This window comes from Schistocerca nitens, chromosome 9 (genome assembly GCF_023898315.1).
Source record: "Schistocerca nitens isolate TAMUIC-IGC-003100 chromosome 9, iqSchNite1.1, whole genome shotgun sequence".
Lineage (NCBI taxonomy): Eukaryota > Metazoa > Arthropoda > Insecta > Orthoptera > Acrididae > Schistocerca > Schistocerca nitens.
The window spans coordinates 506,366,446-506,392,316 of NC_064622.1; the positions used below are offsets into that span (position 1 = coordinate 506,366,446).

Consider the following 25,871-nt stretch of genomic DNA (forward strand, 5'->3'; position numbering starts at 1 on the left):
TTACACGCTTATACAGTCAGCCTTAGACGAGGAGGAACAACAATAATCTGTTACAACTTACTAAACTGGACTTAAGTCAATGAACTAAGTACACTAACATATTTACTATATTTTAAGGTAAGAAATTCACTTTCCTATATATTCCAATTTGAGCATCTGTTACAAAACAGTACAAGGGCTATAAACTTCTGTGCATTCGCTTGCAAGAAGGATCTTAATGCTTGTAGACAAAGCATCTCCAGAGGACGTAATTACTGTAATAGTTCCGCTTATTCCTGATGTCTTCTGTGGCACCCGAAGAAAATGTGAGTGTCATCATCTTTACTTCCGCATTCACATGAAGAAGATTTAACCATGTTCAGGTGGCGGAGTTCTGGCGGAGTGACCGGTGACTGAAGCGAATTCGTGCCAATGTTACTATAAACTGAGGTGACAAAGGTCACGGAATAGCGATATGCACATACACAGATGGCGATAGTATCACGTACACGAGGTATAAAAGGGCAGTGCACTGGCGAAGCTTTTATTTGCACTTAGTGATTCATGTGGAAAAGTTTCGTACGTGATTGTGGCCTCACGACGCAAATTAACAGACTTTGAATATGCAAAGGTCTTTGAAGCTAGACGCATGGAAATCGATAGGTAATCCAGTATTCCGAGATCCGGAGTGTCAAGTGTGTGCGGAGAAAGCCACATTTCAGGCGTTACCTCTCACTACGGACAGCGCAGTGGCCGACGGCGTTCGCTTAGACACGGAGAGCAGCGGCATTTGTGTAGTGTCGTCAGTGTTACCAGACAAGTAACACGGCGTAATATGACCGCAGAAATCGATATGGGACGTACGACCAAATTATCTATTAGGAAAGTGCGGCGAGATTTGGCGTTAATGGGCTATGGCAGCAGACGACCGACGAGAGCGCCTTCGCTAACTGCACGACATCGCCTCCAGGGCTTCTCTCGTGACCGTAACGGTTGGACCCTAGACGACTGAAAAACCAGCTACTTGGAGACCATCTGCAGCCATTCATGGACTTCATGTTCCAAGAAAACGATGGATTTTGTATGGATAACAATGCGCCATGAGACTGGGTCATAACAGTTAGCGATAGGTTTGAGGGAACATCCTGGAGAATTCGAGCGCCCTACATGAATCCCATACAAAATTTATGAGACATACTCAGGAGGTCAGTTCGTACACAAATTCCTGCACCGGCAACACTTTCGCGGTTGCGGACGGCTCCAGAGGCAGATTGGTTCAATATTTCTGGAGGGGCCTTCCAATCTTTCCCATGTCGAGCTGCTGCACTATGCCGGGCAAAAGGACACGGTATTTGGAGGTATCGCACGTCTTTTGTCACCTCAGTGCAAAGTTTCTGCTGTGTCTGCGATTTTGGTACTTGGGACGTGATGGGAGGTTAGCTACAACTGTGGCACAGCGTCTCTCTCCAATGTCGTAAAACCGTTGGATATTTTCACTGAATATAATTCTTATGTTGTGAAGAAGATTGTTTGGTGGCACTTTATCGTATTTCGCAGCAGCGGTGTAAAGAACTTTCCTGGCCTGCTTGTCTACATTTTCATTTCTCTTAATTCTATTGTGCACCTTGAGCCGTAATATGATGGTCGTCTTATTTATGCGGGAAATCTCCCTGCGTTGCTTCTATAATGCGGTATACTAGATAATTTTCAGTACATTGGCATAGTAACATTTTAACAGCATCATTTCTGAACGTGACTGTGATAAAATTATATGATAGCGGAACAAACACTGGTAGCAGTTACGTCTCTAAAATATCTGGGAGTATGCATGCGGAACGATTTGAAGTGGAATGATCATATAAAATTAATTGTTGGTATGGCGGGTACCAGGTTGAGATTCGTTGGGAGAGTCCTTAGAAAATGTAGTCCATCAAAACACTCGTTCGACTTATACGTGAGTATTACTCATCAGTGTGGGATCCGTACCAGATCGGGTTGACGGAGGAGATAGAGAAGATCGAAAGAAGAGCGGCGCGTTTCCTCACAGGGTTATTTGGTGAGCGTGATAGCGTTACGGAGATGTTTAGCAAACTCAAGTGGCAGACTCTGCAAGAGAGGCGCTCTGCATCGCGGTGTAGCTTGCTGTCCAAATTTCCAGAGGGTGCGTTTCTGGATGAGGTATCGAATATATTGCTTCCTCCTACTTATACCTCTAGAGGAGATCACGAATGTAAAATTAGAGAGATTCGAGCGCGCACGGAGGCGTTCCGGCAGTCGTTCTTCCCGCGAACCGAACGCGACTGGAACAGGAAAGGGAGGTAATGACAGAGGCACGTAAAGTGCCCTCCGCCACACACCGTTGGGTGGCTTGCGGAGTATAAATGTAGATGTAGATGTAGAAAATTGATTTTTTTTCTTCTTCTACCTCTTTGGAGTACTTAAATCCGTCTAAAATCGCTTTGAGTTCTGCAGGGAGTGTCGACTCAACTTCAGGGAGCTTGAATTTGCCTCAGCGATTAGCCTTGCCATCTACAAATGCACTTCCAGCCCCTCTTTTTTTTTTTTAAGCCCATCCGCATAGATCTGTAATGAGGATCGTCCAGGTGCTTGTTTGCTAGCTAAAACTTTCTCACTCAGTGTACCTTGGCAGAAAAGAAATTGCGTCTTGATATTCAGCTTCAGTAAGGTGTTAGTCTAGTGCGTGCTGAAGCAGCTTATATTTTGCGAAGTGGCGACGTATTTGCGGAAGGACGGAGCATCGAAGCAAAATTCTGCTAAACGTGGTAGTTTATTCTTCATTCAATACCTGCCTGGATAGCACTTTAATATCTATTATCAACATTTTTTCTTTTAGAAGTGAAAACGTTTCAGGAGTATTCTGATGATGAAGAATTTGACAGTGATGAAATGTTATTAGACCTACGCTGGAAAAACATTTACTTCCATTAGAGAGGCATTAGTTGGAACCGATTTGAATGCACTGATAGCTTCGCAGTAACACATAGTTTTTGTAGTCTATTCTGCGTTGCTGAATTGTAACAGATACTTCTGTAATCCATGTAAGGTATTATTAGCTCACTATATACGATAATGAAGATTCTTGAGTGTGCTTCCCAACGAACTCCTGTCACAGCGCGAGGGATATTCCTGGCACCTTCAGATTTGTTAATTATGTGATTAATGTGATGTCATGATGTTAACTTATGATATATAAAGCCATAAGTATTTGACCACTGTTTAGACCGGGAGTATAAAGGGTCATAATCTTAAAATTGTTGTTTCATTAAGCCTGTGTTTCATATATATATACGCACACAGCTGATTTATCAGGCAATATGTCGAGGCAGTCCTCATTCAGACATTCACTGAACACTATCACAGCGTTATCCATCAGCTACTGACACGAGTAGAAACGTATAAATCATCTGCATACTGCACGCATCTATATCCCGCACTTGGGTGGAACTCTGGATGCAGGTCTGATGTAATTAGACTAAACAGTGAGCCTTATCATAACCTTTTGCTTTCTCTCCTTGGACCTACTGTTTCATAGTGCCTAGTATTAATCAGGGTTCTATTGGAAAACAATCGGTGTAGCCTGTGAATGAATGACTGCGGTGTGTGATGATTCTTCAACCCATTTATCAACAGCGTCATAATAAAACTTTCGTAATCGGTTGTCGTATCCGTATAACTGCTATAAAATACTGATTGTCACTGAACCCAAGTGTTGTATCAGTAATAATGATACCAGCGTTTCAGTTGTGCCGATACCCCTTTCTAAAACCTGTATGTCCAAGGGGCAGTGCTTTTCGATTCTCAATCTACCTTCCTTCCCTATCATTTTTCTATCGTGCGTTAACGAGACCTAGGAATGGATGAAGGAACTGTATGATGGAGAGCACTGAGGCATTTTATGTATTTCTAAGACCCGAACAGTCTTAATTTCTGGGCAGTAGATTTGGTTGGTCCATATTTTATTTAAAATATTCAATAAACGAATTCTTCCATTCTACGACATGTGTTGGAGCAATTAAAGTTATACGGTACTGGCCCCATAGTCCTTCTGCACGCTACTGCTCTAGGCGTTTCCAACAGGGAGAAATTCCCATTTAGTAGATGTTCCATCTGACGCTCTACCATCAGCATGCTTTTTTCTTTTCTGATCCATTTGGGGTCAAGTTGCATAAAATGTTTCCAAAAAGGATTTTAGATGTTGCCTGTAGTTTTCCCACCGCTGTATTAATACACCTTATTTTCTAGATTTTGTTCCAAACGATAGTCATGGATCATTGAGTAGGTGAGCTATTACATAAATATCGGCAGGTTCCCTATTTTATTTTTGTGTAGATTGTTCAGCCTATGATTAAAATACACAAAATTTTCCTCTGTGCCTTGTCGTCTGTCGTTTTGAGTGTTTCTTTCCCCTCGTTAGCTACCGTCTCATGTTCTTTATCGCACCAGACCGGAGGTGGCCTGTGAGAGGCACAGAAGGACGTGTCTTATGGGATTAAGTCTTCCGCTGGTCTTTCAATATTATGTACTATGGTGGCATAATCCACACTCAGACCCTCACTCTCTTTAAAGTCTTCGATCTTCTCTGTCAACAATTCCCCATATTTTGCCCACTTTGCTTATATTGCATTTGTCAGCTGTAATATCTCACTTGGCAGAGTTATAGAATGAATTTATTGTTCAGTTGCTTTGAACTAAAGAATTTGCTTCATTTTATTCCTGATGATATGGAACGCAGGTAAGTGGTAAGTTCCTGCAATACGAAACTGCTGAGCTCATCATTCCCTTGGTTTAAACACTGCTTAATCTAACTGAAACTAACTTACGCCAAGGACAACACACAAACCCATGCCCGAGGGGGACTCGAACCTCAGATGTCATGGAACGGAGTATCATAATGTACGTGTGGTGAATTAGACTCTATGTAATGAAGCTGTCACACACGAAGGACATGTGTTTCTCAGTAAATACATGAGCAGAGTCAGAACTATAGATTTCAGGAGCTCTATTGCGAATAGTAATCTGGCGAAGCACATGAATCACAAATTTACTTTCAAAAACTGCAGGATTTGCTGTTGCCTTTAGACAGATTGCAGCTACAAGAAATTGAGTTAGATGTGTGATTTTGCATATGTGTGTGTGTGTGGGGGGGGGGGAGGGATGGTGGTGTGGTTCTGTGTATATGTATATGAGTATGTGTGTGCACCTGAGAGTGTATGATACTGCTTGTGGATATGCTTGTTATCATGCAAGCACTCTTCTCACCAAGTTTGTACATGTGTATATGCCAAAAAGTGTGTTTGTGTGTACAGATAAATGAGCAATCTACTGCTATTGCTGTATTTGAAGTATATCGATTAAATTGTTTCCTGTTAAACATTAACATTGACAAGTTTGCAAACAAGAGAACTGCTACGAAAGGAAGCTTTAAATATCTGAAGATATGTGTAGTTTTGAGTGCCACATTTGGGTGTATTGAAAAGGGGGTTGCTGCACATAGAGTCTTACACCTTCTTAAGACATCTGTTTCTGCGGAAGACAATGACTGTACAACAGCAGCATCCTGAGGTCTAAGCCGCAAATGTCAGGAATCAATGTGACAAAATGTGATGACTAAATGTTGAAGGGATGGAATGTAGGAATTTTTAATTGATGAGGATGGCAAATGGTTCAAATGGCTCTGAGCACTATGGGACTTAACTTCTATGGTCATCAGTCCCCTAGAACTTAGAACTACTTAAACCTAACTAACCTAAGGACATCACACACATCCATGCCCGAGGCAGGATTCGAACCTGCGACCGCAGCGGTCGCGCGGTTCCAGACTGTAGCGCCTTTAACCGCGTGGCCACCCCGGCCGGCAATTGATGAGGACTTTAGGAGTATGTTATCACTATACATCTGTTCTTTAGTATATGGAGACTGTCCCACTGTTTTGTAACACAAATGGAGAAAATTGCAGATTAGTTAGAGGTCGTTGGACAGATCTACTTTTGGGACTGGTCTCATCTCAGGTTCTTCTGGAGTATTCTTAATCAGAAGTATGTACTTGGAGAAATATGTGAAAGTTTGCCATTTTTGCACAGGAGTCTTCCTGAAAAGGAGAAGAACAGCAGGCTGATTCAGGCAGCGAAGGAGGATGCAGTCGACGAGCTGCAGACGCTGCTGGCAGCCGGTGCGGACGTGGGGGTGAGGGCTGAGGGCGAGGACAGGTGGACCACCCTCCACTGGGCAGCAAACAAGGGACATGTGAAGGCAGCAAGGTGCCTGGTGGAGGGTGGAGCAGACGTGGACGCCAGGTGCAGCAGTTGGCAGGAGACGCCCCTGCACAGGGCAGCACACCATGGCCACGAGGCTGTGGCGCGGCTGCTGCTGGAGGCAGGGGCGGAGGCTGATACCAGGAATAAAACGCAGACCACGCCCCTGCATGCGGCTGCAAATCATGGCCACGTGGCTGTGGTGCGGCTGCTGCTGGCGGCCACTCCTTACCACAACGCCAGGAATCAGTGGGGGCGAACGCCGCTGCACAATGCGGCTCTGAACGGCCATGCAGAAGTGGCAGCTGCACTGCTCGAGGCAGGGGCCGACCGCTGGGCTAGGAATAACGACGGGGAAACCCCACTGGACCTCGCCAGGCAGAACAACCACCAGCAACTGATAGACATACTAAAGTTAAGCTAGCAGTCCGACAGACATCCTTGGAGTATAACGAAAAGAGCTCCATTCTATGCCTTTTCTTCATCATTAAAATATAGAATATGACTAATTTAAACCTGCGATCATTCACTGTTTCTGTACTTCCACTTTAGGTGAAAACATTGTACCTCTGTCCACGTGTGTGGCTTTTGCTTCTAGTGAGCCCTCCAATAGATGTTTATTACATCATCTTATTCCAATTTTGTATCATGGCACACATTTTTAATGTGCTGCAGGATTTTTCCAAAATTATAAACAATACTGGAATATTAAACTCCTCTCAAATGCGAAAACATGTTCCAATGTTCAACACTGTCATGGACCTAGGACAAATATTTAGCTGAAATTCGGAATGCTTTAGTCGAGAAAATCTCGACAATACTGTACTTAGTAATCTACCTGTTATATTATTACTCTACTACACACCAATAAGTAGTAAATGAAATTAAGAATAAATTTTATAATGAAACCGTTAAAAATTAGAAACATGTTGGAATAGTAGCTAATGGCAACTGACACAACGTTCAGTTCTCAAGACAGGTAAAACTGTTAACAGGTTAAAGACACTCAGTTCATTTGAAAATACCACCTTTTCCATTCTACAACACTTTCTTTGCACCATTGACAAGGGATGGCTTAACTGCTGCCTATAAATAATTTTAAAAATATACACAGTTTTACTCACACTTAAACTTTCTAGCTGAAGAATTGACAATATATCCGAAATTGGCTCAATATACTATGCAGTATTTAAATATATAGAACACAAAATGTTTGCAAATACTGCACAGTTCGTATACTCATCTCTAACAAGAACAGAACATTAGAAAAATGGAGCAAACTGCTTATTACATTGCAGTATCTGGTTTTAAAATGGATTTTCGGTCGGTAGTTATGTGCAGTGACTCATGTTTTCCTAGGTGCATTATCCAGTAGGTAGAACACATCCCTAACTTATAAGTACGCAAGTATCATCATAACTAGAGAGACAATGAGAGATATCTACGAGGTTATACTGAAAACAAATGCCTGGGCAAATTTTTATTCTATTTTCAAGATTAACTGACTTGTTTCCTGTCATACATGTCACTCGGCCGACTTTCCCAGTCCGCTGACACAAGCTACTGCTCGCTGCAACTAAATTGTAGCATGTGACACGGCTTGGTGTGGCGTAACTATCTCAGCATACAGCGAGACTCTGAGAAAACTGTCCACACGTGGACCATCCTCTCCTTCCGCACGACAATGCTATATCACACAAGAGCGCTGCATATATGCAACTATCCGATGCCTCGACATCACTGTGTTTGACAGCCCTCCATACAGTTCCGACTTGGCCCCATCCTACTTTCAGGTGTACCCGAAACCTAAAAAACGCCTTCGAGGACTTCACAACAAGTTTGATATTGTTGGAGAGGTGCAGGTTGCGGCTTCTTCAAAAATCATTATATAGCTACAGTATCAAAATACAGGTCTCTCTTGCCAAAAATCTGTTCGTCGCCTGGGTGACTATGTTGCGAAATGAATATGCATACATGGAGAGTAAAGATGTACAATGGTAATAAAATTTACTTTATTTAAAATCTATAAGAGTTTTCAAACAAACAAAAAATTCGGAGGTATTATTTTTCATCACACCTTCGTAAAAACAAATCCACGAAAATGTAATCTTCCTCTTGTAAAAACAACAAAAATCGGAATATCCCCTGTTACTAAGGAACTGTAGTTATTCCAGCATCTGATTACAGAAAAGTAGTTGATAGAATATGGTTTCTGACAAGTGAAACTAGTGCAGATTTTACCCTACCCAGATAACAGCCACGCACTGCTCTATGGTTTGAATCTGTTTTCTTGTCGGATCCAGCACAGAAATTATATCTGTGTCTCCTGTGGAGTAATCTGTGTCTGTACTTGCAGTATGACACCATTAGCAGTAGTCACGTGACATTAGTTCTGAACCCAAACTGAATTTACTCATGTGTCTGCAGTACATGTATTTGCTAGCTATTGTGTTTAATTACAATATCGTGTCAGTTGCAATACTCACACCAAGTTATCTGCTTATCTGAAATATAGTTATTTGTTCACCGCTATAATACTGCAGTTATAAGACGTATTACCGTGTACCAGGTGATGTGGATCTCCAGAGTACTGCAGCAGATTTTCCCTTCTCACACATTTTCCTTCTGTGGATCTTCAGTGCATTTCCCTCAGGCCAGTGTCATGCCGGTGGAGCTTTTGCAGTGGTCGTCATGCAACCCACCACTCAGAGACATTGCCGACAGCGTCCTCACTGACCAAGCTTGCAGTCTGCTGAACTACGGCCCTCGAGAACTGAAGAAATGAACGACAGATTAGTTTATGTAATCCAGCCAGAAATCTAAACACTTTGCATGAGTCCTATTCCTATTTGAATGGGTAAAAACACATATTCCTAAATGTTAAGACACAAAGGAAAGAATCATACAGCAGCCAGGGTGCATTGATTAAATCACTGAGGAAAGTTTAAAATTTCTGCTAGACTGGTATATGAACCCGAGTCTTCTGTTTACTAGGCAGATGTCCTTACCAATGCACCATCGAGACGCAGTGATAATAGCAACTGCAGAGACTACTCTAGCACATGTCCCATCAGATTTAAATTCTCAACATATACCACAAAACTACACTCCTGGAAATTGAAATAAGAACACCGTGAATTCATTGTCCCAGGAAGGGGAAACTTTAGTGACACATTCCTGGGGTCAGATACATCACATGATCACACTGGCAGAACCACAGGCACATAGACACAGGCAACAGAGCATGCACAATGTCGGCACTAGTACAGTGTATATCCACCTTTCGCAGCAATGCAGGCTGCTATTCTCCCATGGAGACGATCGTAGAGATGCTGGATGTAGTCCTGTGGAACGGCTTGCCATGCCATTTCCACTTGGCGCCTCAGTTGGACCAGCGTTCGTGCTGGACGTGCAGACCGCGTGAGACGACGCTTCATCCAGTCCCAAACATGCTCAATGGGGGACAGATCCGGAGATCTTGCTGGCCAGGGTAGTTGACTTACACCTTCTAGAGCACGTTGGGTGGCACGGGATACATGCGGACGTGCATTGTCCTGTTGGAACAGCAAGTTCCCTTGCCGGTCTAGGAATGGTAGAACGATGGGTTCGATGACGGTTTGGATGTACCGTGCACTATTCAGTGTCCCCTCGACGATCACCAGTGGTGTACGGCCAGTGTAGGAGATCGCTCCCCACACCATGATGCCGGGTGTTGGCCCTGTGTGCCTCGGTCGTATGCAGTCCTGATTGTGGCGCTCACCTGCACGGCGCCAAACACGCATACGACCATCATTGGCACCAAGGCAGAAGCGACTCTCATCGCTGAAGACGACACGTCTCCATTCGTCCCTCCATTCACGCCTGTCGCGACACCACTGGAGGCGGGCTGCACGATGTTGGGGCGTGAGCGGAAGACGGCCTAACGGTGTGCGGGACCGTAGCCCAGCTTCATGGAGACGGTTGCGAATGGTCCTCGCCGATACCCCAGGAGCAACAGTGTCCCTAATTTGCTGGGAAGTGGCGGTGCAGTCCCCTACGGCACTGCGGAGGATCCTACTGTCTTGGCGTGCATCCGTGCGTCGCTGCGGTCCGGTCCCAGGTCGACGGGCACGTGCACCTTCCGCCGACCACTGGCGACAACATCGATGTACTATGGAGACCTCACGCCTCACGTGTTGAGCAATTCGGCGGTACGTCCACCCGGCCTCCCGCATGCCTCGCTCAAAGTCCGTCAACTGCACATACGGTTCACGTCCACGCTGTCGCGGCATGCTACCAGTGTTAAAGACTGCGATGGAGCTCCGTATGCCACGGCAAACTGGCTGACACTGACGGCGGCGGTGCACAAATGCTGCGCAGCTAGCGCCATTCGACGGCCAACACCGCGGTTCCTGGTGTGTCCGCTGTGCCGTGCGTGTGATCATTGCTTGTACAGCCCTCTCGCAGTGTCCGGAGCAAGTATGGTGGGTCTGACACACCGGTGTCAATGTGTTCTTTTTTCCATTTCCAAGAGTGTACTTTTGTTGTGCGCATTATCCTCATTACTTGCGGCATTTCGCAAATTACAATAAGAGTTCCAGTGTGGTGTGCACCTGCATTAAAGTGATCATTGGGAACCCTCACGTTAATTACATATGTGGTGTGTTATTTTCTATGAAAATGGGGATAAGAGGCAAACGGCACTATATCATTAGTGTGTGGATAAGTTGAGAATTTTTGTCTGACAGTGAGCATGCTAAGCTAGCCTTTGTAGTTGTCAAGACCACAGTGAGCAGATGGTGCAGTGTTCAGCATATCTGTCTAGTTAGAATCTAGGTCTAGCATATATTTTCATCTTTCCCCGCTGAATGAAGTCTCAAACGAACACTGCACATTGATTAAATCATAATGGTTGCAGGATCAAAATGGTGTCTGTTCATTTGGACACAACCGAAAGATCAGACATCACATAGATATTTTCAAATATGGCAGTACATATAAAAATAAATTTCCAATTTATCAAAATAAACAATAAAACAATATGATCAGCAGATTCAACTGCCGCTGACTTCCATGTACTAGCCACAGTCTATGTTATGAGCTATGATTTAATAGCGAAGTCATGTAACACTGTTTGAGACTGTCATAAACGAAGTGAACCTCAACTGATTATGCACTAAGGGTGTATTTTTTTGGCAGTAAAAACGGCTGAAGCACTGATTAGTGGAACAGTACAAATGTTCAAATGTGTGTGAAATCTTATGGGACTTAACTGCTAAGGTCATCAGTCCCTAAGCTTACATACTACTTAACCTAAATTATCCTAAGGACAAACATACACACCCATGCCCGAGGGAGGACTCGAACCTCCGCCGGGACCAGCCGCACAGTTGAAGACTGCAGCGCCTTACACCGCTCGGCTAATCCTGGGCGGCGGAGCAGTACAGCCAATAATGAATGAATGCATATACAAAAAATTAAGCTATCTTCTTAATGTTGTCATTTTTCGTCATCGAACTACAACCGTCCAAAGAACTGAAGTTTCATTTCAGGATGAAGACATATTGTTAACTTCAAACAATGAGAGGGCGATATACTATATTACACAGCACATAAAATATAGCACACATCAGGCAGAATTCTAGAACAGACTTGAGAATTAAAAAAATAACAGTACACGAAATGAAGTTCTTTATTTTGGTTCATACAGAAATAAAATAAGTCTGCTTAAGTTTCTGTTACTTTAATTGAATAAATTGTTGATATACTTATTAACGGAAATGATACAGTTTCAATAACTTTCAGCAAAAGTTACAGTGTAATAATTGTTCTGAGTATTTATAAAGTTGAGCCATTCCATACCGATGCCAGCAACAGCAGTTGTAGACAAGGAGGCTTTCAAACATCAGAATCTCGATACAGCTGCACCAGTAATGTGCTTCACTGAGGGCGTCACCAACTGCAGACTCAAACCACGATGACCAGATTTCAGTTGAAAATTATTTCAAATTTGCATAAAGAAAATCTGAGTCATCTACACTTAAGCAGAGTACTGTTGATCTGTCGCTAGGACAGAAAATGTAAATTAGGTGTCCATTAATATTCACTGAATGATTATCTCCTAAAGAAAAACCTCATGAGTTTCAAAACCATCGATCAAGCAAAGTGCACTTTGCGTTCTGCCCAGATTTCACTAGTAAAGAAATGGCTCAACACATACAAGTGCATGCAGCATTTCATGTTTCCAAGAAGCATTGGAATAACAACTACATTAAAGTCATTAGCTAAAGTACGACCTTACGGGGTACCAAATGAGATTTGATATTGGATTTTAGATTATTTTGTAGACGTGACACAGCATGTTACCTTGGACGTGCAGTCACTGGTAGAAGTAGAGGTAACTGCGAGCATGTCACAGGGAAGTATGCTGCGACCTTTGCTGTTTATGTTGTATGTTAATGACCTGGCACGACGAAATACATAATCAAATTTTTTGCGATTGACACAATTATACAGAAGGAAGTGTTCTGTGACAAAAAAACTTTATAAAAAGTATTCACACCATTTAAGCGTTAAGTGTTGTGAAGAATTTTTCAGTTGGCTTTAAATGGTCATAATTGTAAAGCAGTGCACTTCAAAACATGCAAAACATAGTATCCTTTGATTTCAATATCAGTGATGTAAAACTGGAATCGTGCAACTCATACAGCTACCAGCGGCAGCAGTTTGTAGGGATATGAGCATAGTGTTCGCGTGTGCTTAGTCGTAGGTAAAGCAGGTGGTAGACCTTGGTTCATCGGTACGACACCGGGGTAAATGCAATCAGTCAACGAAGAAGATCACTTTCAAATCACTTGTGCAATCAATAATAGAACATTGTCCTTCAGTGTTTGATTCATAACATTTTCAGCTAAGAGGTGATATAAAATGTGTGCAAAATGGGCAGCACGAATGAATACAGTTTGGACAGAGCCATGGTAAAGCGTCACAGAAATGCTCAAAAATAGGAAGTGGCAGTCGTCTTAACACAGACGACCCCGACCCCGTAGAAGCATACACGTATGCTGCAGAAACTGGTGTTACTTTAGGGACACAGGAAAATACCACAACACTCCACACAAGGGATAGCAGGGGCAAGGTCGAACTTATCACAGTGTGCGCAGTGCCCACTGAATGGTCGCACTTCCCTCGGTTCCTATGCGAATGAAGTGGAAAGATAGGCTACTGTGAAGTATGATGAGAAACAGCATCTACCACGCAGTTGAGTGGTTTGCAGAGAATGGATGTTAATGTAGAAACGCTCAGAAACCAATCACACACCGGTGTGTGCCCCATAACTATTTTGATTGATATCTTTCACGACTGGGGCAGTACGTATTGTATTCATATGGACCATAGCTTCCCTTACATTATTCCAGAGGTCTCCGCACTGATAAAGTAAGTAGTCAGCGGAAACGTTGCTTATTTAACCTTCAGCACCAGTTCCCTATTTTTTATCGAACTGGGTTCTAATGAAATCTTGTCTTTCTTCCAAAAGTCCCATTTAAATCCCAGCGCAGTTACCCCTTCGTCTACAGAATGCGATCCCATTAAGATCACAGCGACGGCTACAGGTACAGATTGCAAATATTGCGGCAGTGCCCTAGAATAGGTTGCAGTAGTCTCTTGATACAGTTTCAAAGAATCCTCCTAACAAATGTAGGTCTCTCGTGCTGCTTGGATGGTGACGATTTAAGTAACTGATAGTCTGACATCAACTTGCATATCCGCAATACTGCCTTGATATTATTCGCTATGAAAATCAGAAAAGTACTGAGTGAAGCTATATTGAAAAATAGAAATAAGTGGTTATAGAAGATTTTTCTGCAAAGTGTTGTGACGTATGGGACAGAAGTGACGATAATGACAAGGAGAATAAAAGAAATGGTCTATGCAATGTAAATTGCGTGTTCGACAAGATGTTGTTAAAGCTTCAATGGTTCAAATGGTTCTGAGCACTATGGGACTTAACATCTATGGTCATCAGTCCCCTAGAACTTAGAACTACTTAAACCTAACTAACCTAAGGACAGCACACAACACCCAGCCATCACGAGGCAGAGAAAATCCCTGACCCCGCCGGGAATCGAACCCGGGAACCCGGGCGTGGGAAAAAGCTTCAATAAAACGTCGTCTATAAAATGAAGACGCTATACGAATAATGGAATTGGATTTAACGTTGGTACTGTGGATGTATAGGGAAGAACTGTAGTGGCATGGCTGTGTGAAACGTGTGAATGACATCATTGGCACCGTGGTGTGGTTTAAGTTTCCACTACTTTTGCGAACACGTCTGCTCCCTGGTTTAGGGTGTCGAAGACCTGCACAAAAATTAGCTGAAGTATTCCTCTCTCAGAAATGCGCTATGTTGGATGTTGGTCTGCTGTAAGTTAGTTGTACACGTCACACTTAGAGTCAGTAACTGAAGTAAGCTCGTTAAAATAGATGTACTTTTTCATACTCCCAAATACTGTCTCCAAGTCATATTAAATAATAAGTATGTTTATTTAATTCACTCAATCTGAGGACACAGACAAACAGCCACTATCCATATCGAAGGAATGACTGACTGGGTAGAAACGCACTAAAGCTGGTCTCAATAGTACAGTTTTACCTCACAGTATGACAAAGCTGTTGTGTTCCTTACTTCATACTTTAGTAACACAATTTTCGACTCTCAATACAATGATCCATACCGGAAATTCATGATTATTCCCGATTAAGTAGTCTTGCATCAGAGTGTTGCTCAAAAAACTACATGTCTGAGCATTTTGCTAGTGTTTTACCCAGCAACTGTCGTCGTGTACACAGTGCGGTACAGAGATCATGTCTCGCTACCTGAAACAAAGTGCGGCATTAAGCAGCAACTGCTGCCCTCCCATAAGAGGAACTTCCCCCGTTTGACCAATCGAAAGCACTCAGTTAATAAGTATTTGTTCAACGGTTGAGCATTGTTCATATAATTGTCTGTGGTGTTCCTATTCCTTTTTATTTTTACAGAGCTATGTTGCAATGACTTTATATCGACGCGCGTCAAGAAATTATTTCACGAAAACGAATTTCCACAATACATTAGGTGTCAGTTCTGAACGGTCATTTAGCATGAGCATTTACCTATCCAGTGAAGACAATTTTAGAATTCTGTCAAATTATTGTCTGTAAGGAAACCAGACATATTTTGAACAGCAGTGTCTGAAGGAGTAAGTATAGATATTAGCTGCCTGGGCTCTTTTACAAAACTGTATTCATTTAGTGTATGTGATGCACTAACTGATTACACAACATGCCTCTAAGTACTTAATATACATACAGTTCCAAAATAAATTCCTCAGATACACTCCTCAATCAGAGCACCACCATGCTCTGGCACATTCGTGTACGTTGAAAATTGATTTTACTTAATAATACACATTAGCTATGCTACTAAAGTATGGCCTTAGAGCATTCAGGTTAGTGCAAGCTGTTCCTTAGACCATCTGACAATGAGTATAGCTACAACACATCCGCTGTAAGTATCTGACTGTATGGAGTATAGGTACAATACTTCTGCTGTAGGTTTACAGTGGCATGTAAGTGCCCCAGATACGTGTTCTTTAGAAAGTGTGGAAGTTCAGAGTGTTATGTACATTTACGTATCTTGGAACCCCTGATGTTAAGAACTTGTGAATAAGATCGTGGGATATTATTATTTGAAAGTGCCTGGTACATACATCATAGTACTAGCATGTGAATACGAATACTGAAGTATCAATTTCTAATATTAATTATGCAAGGAGGCAAATGAAACTTACTTTATTCGAAAGGTACTTTGCCACAGATGTGCACAAAGAAAAGAACCATATCTGTATGTAGCCGTTAACAGCGGCATTACGAAGTAGATGCTTTCATATTCGTAGCTCAGGTGATAAATTCACTATCATGGATCAAAATTGCAATACGTGTTCTAAAACTGAAGTGCTACCAACTTCTGTCCTGTGTCCCGTTCAGCGTCATGCTAAAAATGACACACGAAAGTAAGCACTGCCACGGCGATGATGTTGTCAGCAACAGAAATCGAAATGTCGTTGTAACAAAGTCTGTGAAAAACGTCGTATAATGGTGTCATTATTTCGCTTATTTTTTTGTTTGAGTTACTTTGTGGTCATTTGCCGCCGTTACCAGATAATCTCAAGCTCTTAATTTTTAATTTCTTCATTTTTAGTAGCTACAACTTCCATTTTCCCTTAATATGAGGAAACCATATTTGCTCTAGGCTGTGTCTAGAAGGATAACGGTAAGGGATCAAAGCAAAAGATGCAGAGCTAGACAGACGCAGTTTTTGCGTAGAGAAAGTAATAGGAATGTGGACATTCATAATAATAATGCAACAGTTTTATTGACTGATATATTTAAATATCCACTGAAGGGAATGCCACATAATTTTGCCAGTTACAGCTGTGGTTTTATGAATTTACAATGCGGATTCTGTAAAGCAAAACCTTTCACATCAGAGGTTTCTCTACGTGATACAACGGAATTCACATTATGTTATCGTAAGGGAAAAATTAATTTGTCGTCGTTAACACACTTTTTTTCCCGAAGCGCTTTATCGAGGATCCGGGAATTCAAGAAAAATCAATTATTTTAATACAGACGTTCTGAGACCTAAATTTCGGACACAGTTTTTCGTAGAGACACGATATTCTTTATCATTGATTAGGGACAATGACTTCTACATATGGTCGTTCACCACGTCATGAAGAGTTATACAGGGTGGGGCAAACAAAAGTGGCCTGGACGAGTGGTTACTACAGGACGTGTATGTAGGCATATATCCACACCCTGTGACGCACACACCACGTGTACACCCGTCACGTGATCCACACCTGTTCAGAGCGTAGTGTGTTAGTAATAGTGGAGCAGTGAAAAGGGGACGATGGTTCTCACTGTGGAGCAGTAGGAAAATTACATGACAGCGAAGTCGAAATTACGTAGTCAGTTGTTTGCTGAGAAGTTTAATGCTTTCAAAGTGCCAGCAGAGTGTGCCATGAAACGCTTAGTGCGAAAATGGCATCACACAGGATCTGTATTGATCAAGTCAAAAAACATAAAATAACAATAAATGGCTTGGGTATGGGTCTTTCCTTCCTGTCTGATGAAGACTGATTTCACCCGAATGATTGTGTCAACTCACAGAATCACAGGTTCTGGGGGGAGAATAGGCCACATAACTTCCACAAATACACTGGATGATCGGAAGGTTGGGATTTGGTGTGGAGTGCTTGCACGCTGAATGATTGGTCCTTTCTTGTTTCATCAGACGTTGACTCCGGCGCATTACGTTGCCAACATTTTGTAACCAATTGTGGCAGAATTAACGGAGGAGGAAAAGACCTACAGCTACTTCCAACAGGATGCAGCAGCTGCCCATACCGTCGGCCGAAGCTTGGAGCACATTTGCACAACCTTCACGCCAGATAGACATTAGCAGAGGCGAGTCTGGTCGCGGCGCTAGCTGGCCACGTAGCCCACCTGACCTGTCAGTGTGCGATTACTTTGTGTGGGAAGCCCTCAAGTGTTCGATGTGTCCCAACAACCCCCACAGTCTTCAAGGACTGCAGGAGAACATTTCGGATGAGTCTGCAACAATTCCAGAGCTCCAACCTCCACCCGCCTTCAGTATCTTGCTGAACAGGCCTTAGAAGTGAAAAGACATGAATGGTGGTCACTTTCAATATCTGCTATAGTCATCTTACTACTGCCTTTCCTTTGCTGTGTTTCTTCGTACCCGAAACTCTGTTCTCCGCGCTACTTTTATTTGCTTCACCCTGTATTTGTACGACATTTACACTGTTGTTCGCAGTAGACTGCATGAACAATCAAATCGATCGTGCTATACTGGTAACGATGTAATGCATAAAATTGCTATTGAATTAGGACATGCGTGCTTTCACTTCTACGGAAGATTGTGGCAAAATCGAGAATGAAAATAGAAAAATATGTAGGGCTGTTAAGGTTAATAAAAACTGAGACCTCCGCCGTTACAGTGATACCGTATTTCTTTCGAATGGTGGCTCACAATCAACCGTGGTAAAAGCAGCGGACACATTAATTTGAACTACATATGTTAAAAAAACTGTGTGAAACAACAACTTAGCGCCTAACATAAATAATTTCGCAGTAGTAACAATTTAATTCTGAGTAATGGAGTTATTTTTGTATGTAATATATTTTGTCACTATTGTGTAAATATTTTCTTATGAATGAATATGGTTATGTACTTTAAACGCAATGTCTAAAAAGGAATTTGTAATGACATGTAGTAAACTCGCTGGTCTAGTCACGGCGATTTGCTATTGTGGACAGTCAAAGACTATATCTGAAGTGTGGAACATAGTCGCTGGGCGCGGCCGCGCAAATGCAGTTGAGTCTGGCGCGAGCTGTTGAGCAGTGGAGTCTGACAGGGGCGCGCAGGCGCAGTGGTTGCTAGCGGCATGTAGCGCGAGAAACTGGGAGAACTGTATGTTATGGCTAGACATAATTACAGTGTTAACTGCGCCGAGTGCAAATATCATCAAGAGGAATTAATATGAAAGAAGAACACTTTGCGCCCAAACCTGAAGACATACAACAGTCTCCGTATCCAGCAACAGATAGCAACACCTAATATTGCTTACTGCAAAGTGACGTTAAGAAGATTCTGTTGCCACAATTATTACCTTTCGCAACACTTTTGGCTTAGAGCATGCCGTACCCACATGGTATATTTGAACCATCTATCTTCTTCTGTAGTGGTCAATCCAAGGATTGGTTTGCAACAGCTACAATAGCAGCTTGTCTCCATTCTGTGCGTCTTCCAGCTTTTTTCTTCATTTCTTTATAGGTGTTACATCGCACATCTTTTGACAATGAAACTCCAGAAGCTTCTCTTCTCACCTGCTCTTTCCAGAACCTCTTCGTTTGTGACATTGTCGATACATTTTATTTTGAGCATGCGTCTATAGCACCACATTTCAAAAGAATTTAGCTTCTGGTCTTCCTCTGTCCCGAGAGTCCATGTTTCACACCCATAGCATGCCACACTCCACACATATGATTTCAAAAATCTTTTCCTGATTTCAAGGCTGATGCTCTTAGATGTTAAGATGTTTTTCTTCTTGTTAAAAGCAGCCTTTGCTTGAGCAATTCTACTTCTCACTTCTGCCTTGCTCCTTCCATCCCTGGTAATATTATTGCCCAGATAAGTAAATTTATCAACTTGTTCAAGCAGTTCATTGCCTACATGAACTTGGATTTTCACTTGATCGTTTTTGTCGCATGCCATTACTTTTGTTTTTGCTTTATTAATTCTCATATTATAGTCTTCCCCCATAACTTTATCCATTATTTTCAGTAGGACTACAAGATCTTCTTCACTTTAAGCCAGGACAGCTATATCATCGGCATATCTTATCATATCTATTCGTTGGCCATGAATTTTCCCTTACATTTTTCAGCTCCTCTTCAATATATAGGTTAAAGATAACAGGGGATAGTGCGCAACCTTGTCGGACACCTTTCCGTATCTGCAACTCTTCTTGTTTTGTCCGTCCACGGATAACTGCTGTTTCGTTTTTGTACAGGTTCCATATCATTTTTCTATCTTTATAGTCTATCATATCTATATTGAATGTAAATGTATCACGATGATGGAATGATCACAGTTCATCACATTTACCAGTTCTCGGTTACAGTGAAGTAAATCATCCTCGATTAATGCGTTTAAACGATCTTCACCAGAACCCAAAGATATCGCTGAACGTGGAGAGTCACTTACGTCAAAACCATTCCTCTTAATACGAGAAAATCACTTTCTTGCCGTGCTCTGTCCAATGACTACTTCCCCTGCAGTCACTCTTCTACTTTAAGCAGAAGAGTATGTCGGTAGTGTTCCGATTTATCCATTTGGCACTCCATTTTCTAGTGTCCACAGCTCCATTATCTCCAAATGACAAAGTAACAGCAGTATTAAACCACAGCAATCGGCATACCAACTTGGAAAACAATGAACTCTACGAACTGATGCACCAAGCTAATATAACACAAGTTACGAGTTAAGGGCTGACAAAACGTTAGAAAAAAATCATCTTGCGAAAATTTTATGTAGCAAACAGAATGCGATACGGAACTTTGGAAAGATCCATTGCCGAAGCTGATATTTTGACAATCAACGGAAGAAAAGTATTTTTACGTGTTCAGTAGTTTTGACAGTATGATGTTTTTATGTCAGGAAAAGTCCACCAGAATTCCTCAGATGTAAGCTTCAGAACTCGACAGCATGCGTGAATTTCAGATTTTTTCCGTGGTTTTCGAACGAGACAGAGACGCTGAAGACATTTCCTATCGCCGTGATGTGCGGAGCGAGTCAGACTGCTTAACTGCTTGTTGCGACAACAGCGTAATTTGGGATCTGAGGTGGCAGCTAAGCAAAAGCAGGCGGTAGGTGGTGCCGCGAAGGACAAAGCCAACAGGAAAGTCGGAGAGTGGAATCTTTTCAGCAAACAGTTGAAGATGTTAGCTCTAAGAGATACTTTGTGCTGATGAGGTGCTCGCAAAGGAGAAAGTCGTCGTGAGCAGCAACAAGCCAATCAGAAGAATAACGAATCTCCTCTCCCCCTCTCCGCCTCTCAGCCACACAGCTGTAACGAAAATCTCAAAGAGGTGTTCAGATAGCCGAGATATGGGCAGCTTTGGTGAAATGGGGACGCCGTCTTCTCGCAGCTCGGCTAAATTTCCCGGGCCTGTGTACATTGTGGACCTGCTCCTCTGCCTCCTATAGCGCCTGCCCCACGGGGCTTGATGGGCCGCGTACCGAGGTGTACAGACAGCCATTCCTCCCTCGATCGGTACGCGAGTTGAGCAAGACGTACACTGCGTAACAGTGGTGCAGAGCTGCCTCTGCCACGGATCGACCTCTGTCTCGAAGAGTACTCAAGATGTCCCATACTGCTAGGGCAGGTAGCCTTGCTCACGTCCAGAGAAAAAGTATTACGGATAGATGTCTGGAAACAACGTCCAGATACAAGTGATGGTTCAAATGTTTCAAATGGCTCTGAGCACTATGGGACAACATCTGAGGTCAGCAGTCCACTAGAACTACTTAAACCTAACTAAGGACATCGTGCACATCCATGCCCGTGGCAGGATTCGAACCTGCGACCGTAGCGGTCGCGCGGTGCCAGACTGTAGCGCCTAGAACCGCTCGGCCACCAAGGCCGGCGATACAAGTGATTCTGTCCTATGGAGCCATCTTTCTGTAAATAGTACAAGAGCTGTTCAATGTTATCACCATCCATTCATGCATATGCCGCAGCCTTCCTTGTCAAAGAATGACGAACTCGTGAGGACACACATGACTGCTTCCGACTTTGGTCTCGTGCTTGGGAAACAGGCATTTGTAACGTGTGATCGCCGTCGACAGCTGTGGAAGCCGTGTACGTATTTAAAGGTTCCCAGTTGTTTGACGGGAAAAAGAGTCGATGGCGGAATCAGAAAAATGGGCTCGCCCAAGGGAGCGTGTTGGCGCCAATCCTATTCAACATATATACAAATGACCAACCAACTCCAGACAAAACCGAAACTTTTGTATATGCAGACGACCTGGCAATAACAGTTCAAGGCAAGAGGTTTTAAGCCATCGAGGAGAAACTAGAAACAACCCTTTCTACAATGTCAACCTACTACAAAAAGAATTCTCTAAAACCCAATCCCTCCAAAACTCAAGTGAATGCATTCCATCTCAACTCGAGGCAGGCAAAGTACAGGCTCAATGTTACCTAGGATGGGACATTACTAAAACACACAGATACTGCCACATACCTTGGCGTCGTGCTGGACAGAAAATTGACATACAAATATCATTGTGAAAAAACACGCAAAAAAGTAGAAACACGAAAGTCCCTAATACGAAAGCTGTCCAATAGCAAATGGGGTGCCAAACCTACCGTGGTCAGAACTTCAGCCCAAGCTTTGTGCTTCTCAACTGCCGAATATGCCTGCCCGCTATGGTGCAGATCCGCCCACGCAAAAAGGTAAATATTAGCTTGAATGAAACATGCAGGATAGAAACAGGCTGCATGAAACCTACCCCCATAGAAAATCTTTACAGGGCCGCAGGTTTCACAAACCCTGACTCACGTAGGAAAGCCCATGAACATACCGAGAAGCTAAAACAAACCTTTGATGCCCGTCACTGAATATTTGGCCTAGAGTGTGGCCCCAGCAGACTCAAATCCAGACGCCGTTTCCTAAGTGGCGCCTTAGATGAGCCCCCCATCTGCTATCCACTAAGAGAGGACCCACCAAGCGGCGTTTCTGGCAATTGGAAAACCTGGAGAATGCTTAACCGCATCAGAACTGGGGTGGCTCCTGTGAAATCTAATCTGATCAAATGGGGTTTTTTGGACGAAAATGACGACAAATGCGACTGCGGCACTCGACAGGACGTGGAACATCTCCTACAATGCCCTGCCTGCCCCCACAGATGCACCCTCGACGATCTATGGGTGGCTAAAGAATAAGAATTGGACATTGCCCAATGCTGGGCAAACAAATTGTAGTTTTCGGACACGAAAAAGTAAAGTAAAGGTTCCCAGTAATGTAGCGGGTTTAAGGACAGTCGGGAGAGATGTTAATGGACTTTCCCAAAGAGCCCATCAGTCATGCAACGTCGGTGTTACGACGGCAGTAGGGTTGTCGATCTGTGTTACCAAGTAACACGCGTACTTTGTCGACCAGAAACTGGTGATAATCACAACCTGTTAGTTTCACGCTTTGTGTAATTGGCGGTATAAGCCTTTCACCCACAATTCCTGTCAACGTATTGGCACTAAGCAGAACCTAATACATTGCTTCAGCGGTAGCTACAGGAAATGCCAGGCCTGCGAACCGCGCGAGGCATAACGCGACACCTTGATCATGTTGCAGATGAAACATGCCACTGAGAATCTCGTCGAGCTTAGATGTTACACCCGTTTCGGTTAGTCCCGTTGGCTAAACCACAGCAGCATACTCGTACCGAGGTGATAAGGTGGTCCCCCAACCAAAACTGACTTTCTCTAATTTCTTATAAATACATTTAGAAAATTATGTAATTTGTGAGGTAGTGTTAATAAAAATGAAGAGTTATTGAATGCTATTACTTTCATGAACGAAACAGTTGCAAGGATATAGGAAGCCGTCCTATACGTGCAATCAAAACGGAGACTTATATGTGGAGAGGCCAGACTAACTTGGCGATCCCCGAAGGTGGCTACAGCCTTCTCGATAACTGGGGCACAACTGTCGGCACGGTTGACTGATATGACCTTGGAACTTCACTCAACATGATTTTGCTGTGCTAGTACTGCGAAAGGCTACAAGCTAGGGGAAGCAACATTTGTGGTACTCTTTTTCCCAACGAAAGGAGGGAAGGAAGGAAGAAAGGAAGATTATCCTTTAACGTCCCATCGACACAGAGTTTATTAGAGGCAAAGTGCCAGCTCGGAGTGTTTCAGAGATGGGGTAGGTAACCGGCCGTGGATATTCGAAGGAAGCAACCATGTCGTCAGTTGCCTGGAACTACTGGAGAAAATCAGGGAAAATGCAAATGAGTATGGCCTTCTGCAGACCGAAACCGTCGGCTTCCCGAATGCGAATCCAGTATGCCAACCACTGCGCCGTCCCGCGCAGTATTTGTTCTTGCTTCGCAAGGCCATGCTGCCGCCCTGTACGGTTAAATGATGATGGCATCCTCTCAGCAAAATATTTCAAATGGAAAGTAGCCCCCCGTTCGGTCACTGGATGTTAGATCCTTTAATTTTGGAAGGGGTCCGGAAAATTTAAATAGAGAAATGGATTGTTGAAATTGAATATAGTGATAATTAGCAAAATGCAATAGCGTGAAGAACAGGAGTTTTGGTACAGTCATAAAATGGTTATCAAAACAAAATGAGATAGGCATAAGGCAGGAGTATGAGTAATAAGGAATAAGAAATTGGGAATGCCGGCACCCTGCTACGAACAGCGTACTGAAAGCATTATCGTAACGAAGAGAGACACAAAGCCAAAAGATACTACATTAGTACAACTTTATACGGCAACCATCTCCGCAGATGAAGAAGAGACTGACGGAATATATGACGAGACAAAGCAATTATTCTGGTATGTAAAAGACATAAAAATTTAACTGTGATGACTAACTTGTATTAAGTAGTAGGAAAAAGGAGAGAAAAATAGTAAGAGAAATGCGGGGAGAAAGGATGGTTGATGAAGCTGTCCTCTAGAATGATATAATAATTGCCAACACTTAGTGCAAGGATCATGTAGCAAGGCTGACTGCTTGTAAGAGGCCTGGGAACACTGGCGGACTCACTGGTTGTGTCACTGAAGTAAGATATAGCAGCTGTGTCGTATTCCATCAACGAGATAGCTGAAGCTGACAGTCTTCTCTACGTATAGTCGCCTTTAAGTAGTTTCTTACCATCTTTAATTTGCTGGAACTGCGTTGGTATGATGCAGAAATCACTGGTATTCTCATGAATAGTCTCAATCAAATCTATCTCGCTGTTTGGATAAACATCTCATGACCCTTACTTGCCAAAAAAAAAAAAAAAAAAAAAAAAAAAAAACTTCAGAACATCCTAGTAGGTTTTTGTTACAGCGTTCTTCATCAGCTATCTCTACTGGAATTTGAGAGATGGATTTTGTTAAGTGACTCAACTGTATCGAAATTTGTGCTAGTATTCAAAAGACCGCCGGGGTGGCCGAGCGGTTCTAGGCGCTACAGTCTGGAACCGCGCGACCGCTACGGTCGCAGGTTCGAATCCTACCTCGGGCATGGATGTGTGTGATGTCCTTAGGTTGGGTAGGTTTAACTAGTTCTAAGTTCTAGGGGACTGATGACCTCAGAAGTTAAGTCCCATAGTGCTCAGAGCCATTTGAACCATTTTTTATTATTCAAAGTAACTCCTGCGTTACCGTCCCAGACACTCAGAAATTGCCAAGATATCTGTAACAGAGGTTTCTTATCAGTTAAGGAGCTCTGTGGAGACCGTCACCACTTCACAAGTGTGATATGACAACAGGAAACAAAAAACTTCAGGAGGCGCCTATTGTGTTTATCAGGCAATCCATCACGTATCAGAAGCACGTTTAAGAACTTTCCTCATGTCACAAACACACGAGAGTGCTGATTAGCCACACCCTGTACTCGCGATAAAAGTTGTACTTTTGAGAGGTTTTTTTTTGGTCGTAAGCTCTTGCGTTTGCTAAATAAGTTCGAAAAGAGTGAATGAGGAGCAGTTTTAAAGCAAATGAAAATTTAACAAAAAAGAATTATTTGTGTCATGAAATGAGGAAATAATTAAGTGGTTACTGTTTCAGCACCAGCCTTTGAAGATAGTATATTTCCTATTAGTAACTGGAAGAAGCGAGGAAAAGAAGAACACCGGAAGATTTGGAGACAATAAGACTCAAACTGTGGATCTCTCTATGACAAGCGACCGTATTTAACAAACACTGTTTAGTTATCACTTCTGGCACCAGCAGCCAGATGATAATCACGTGGATGTGAAGCATGTGGTTTTATTGGAAACAAAGACAAAG

The 25,871-nt window shown here is 42.9% G+C and overlaps 1 protein-coding gene across 1 annotated transcript in view; it reads left to right on the forward strand.

Moving 5' to 3' along the window:
- The window catches only part of LOC126204380 (serine/threonine-protein phosphatase 6 regulatory ankyrin repeat subunit B-like), a 394,854-nt gene that overhangs the window by 277,077 nt on the left and 91,906 nt on the right, over positions 1-25,871 (forward strand). Inside the window, exon 13 of the mRNA XM_049938752.1 lies at positions 6,081-6,670. Within this exon, the coding sequence (XP_049794709.1) occupies positions 6,081-6,670 (590 nt within the window). The remainder of the gene's footprint in view (positions 1-6,080; positions 6,671-25,871) is intronic.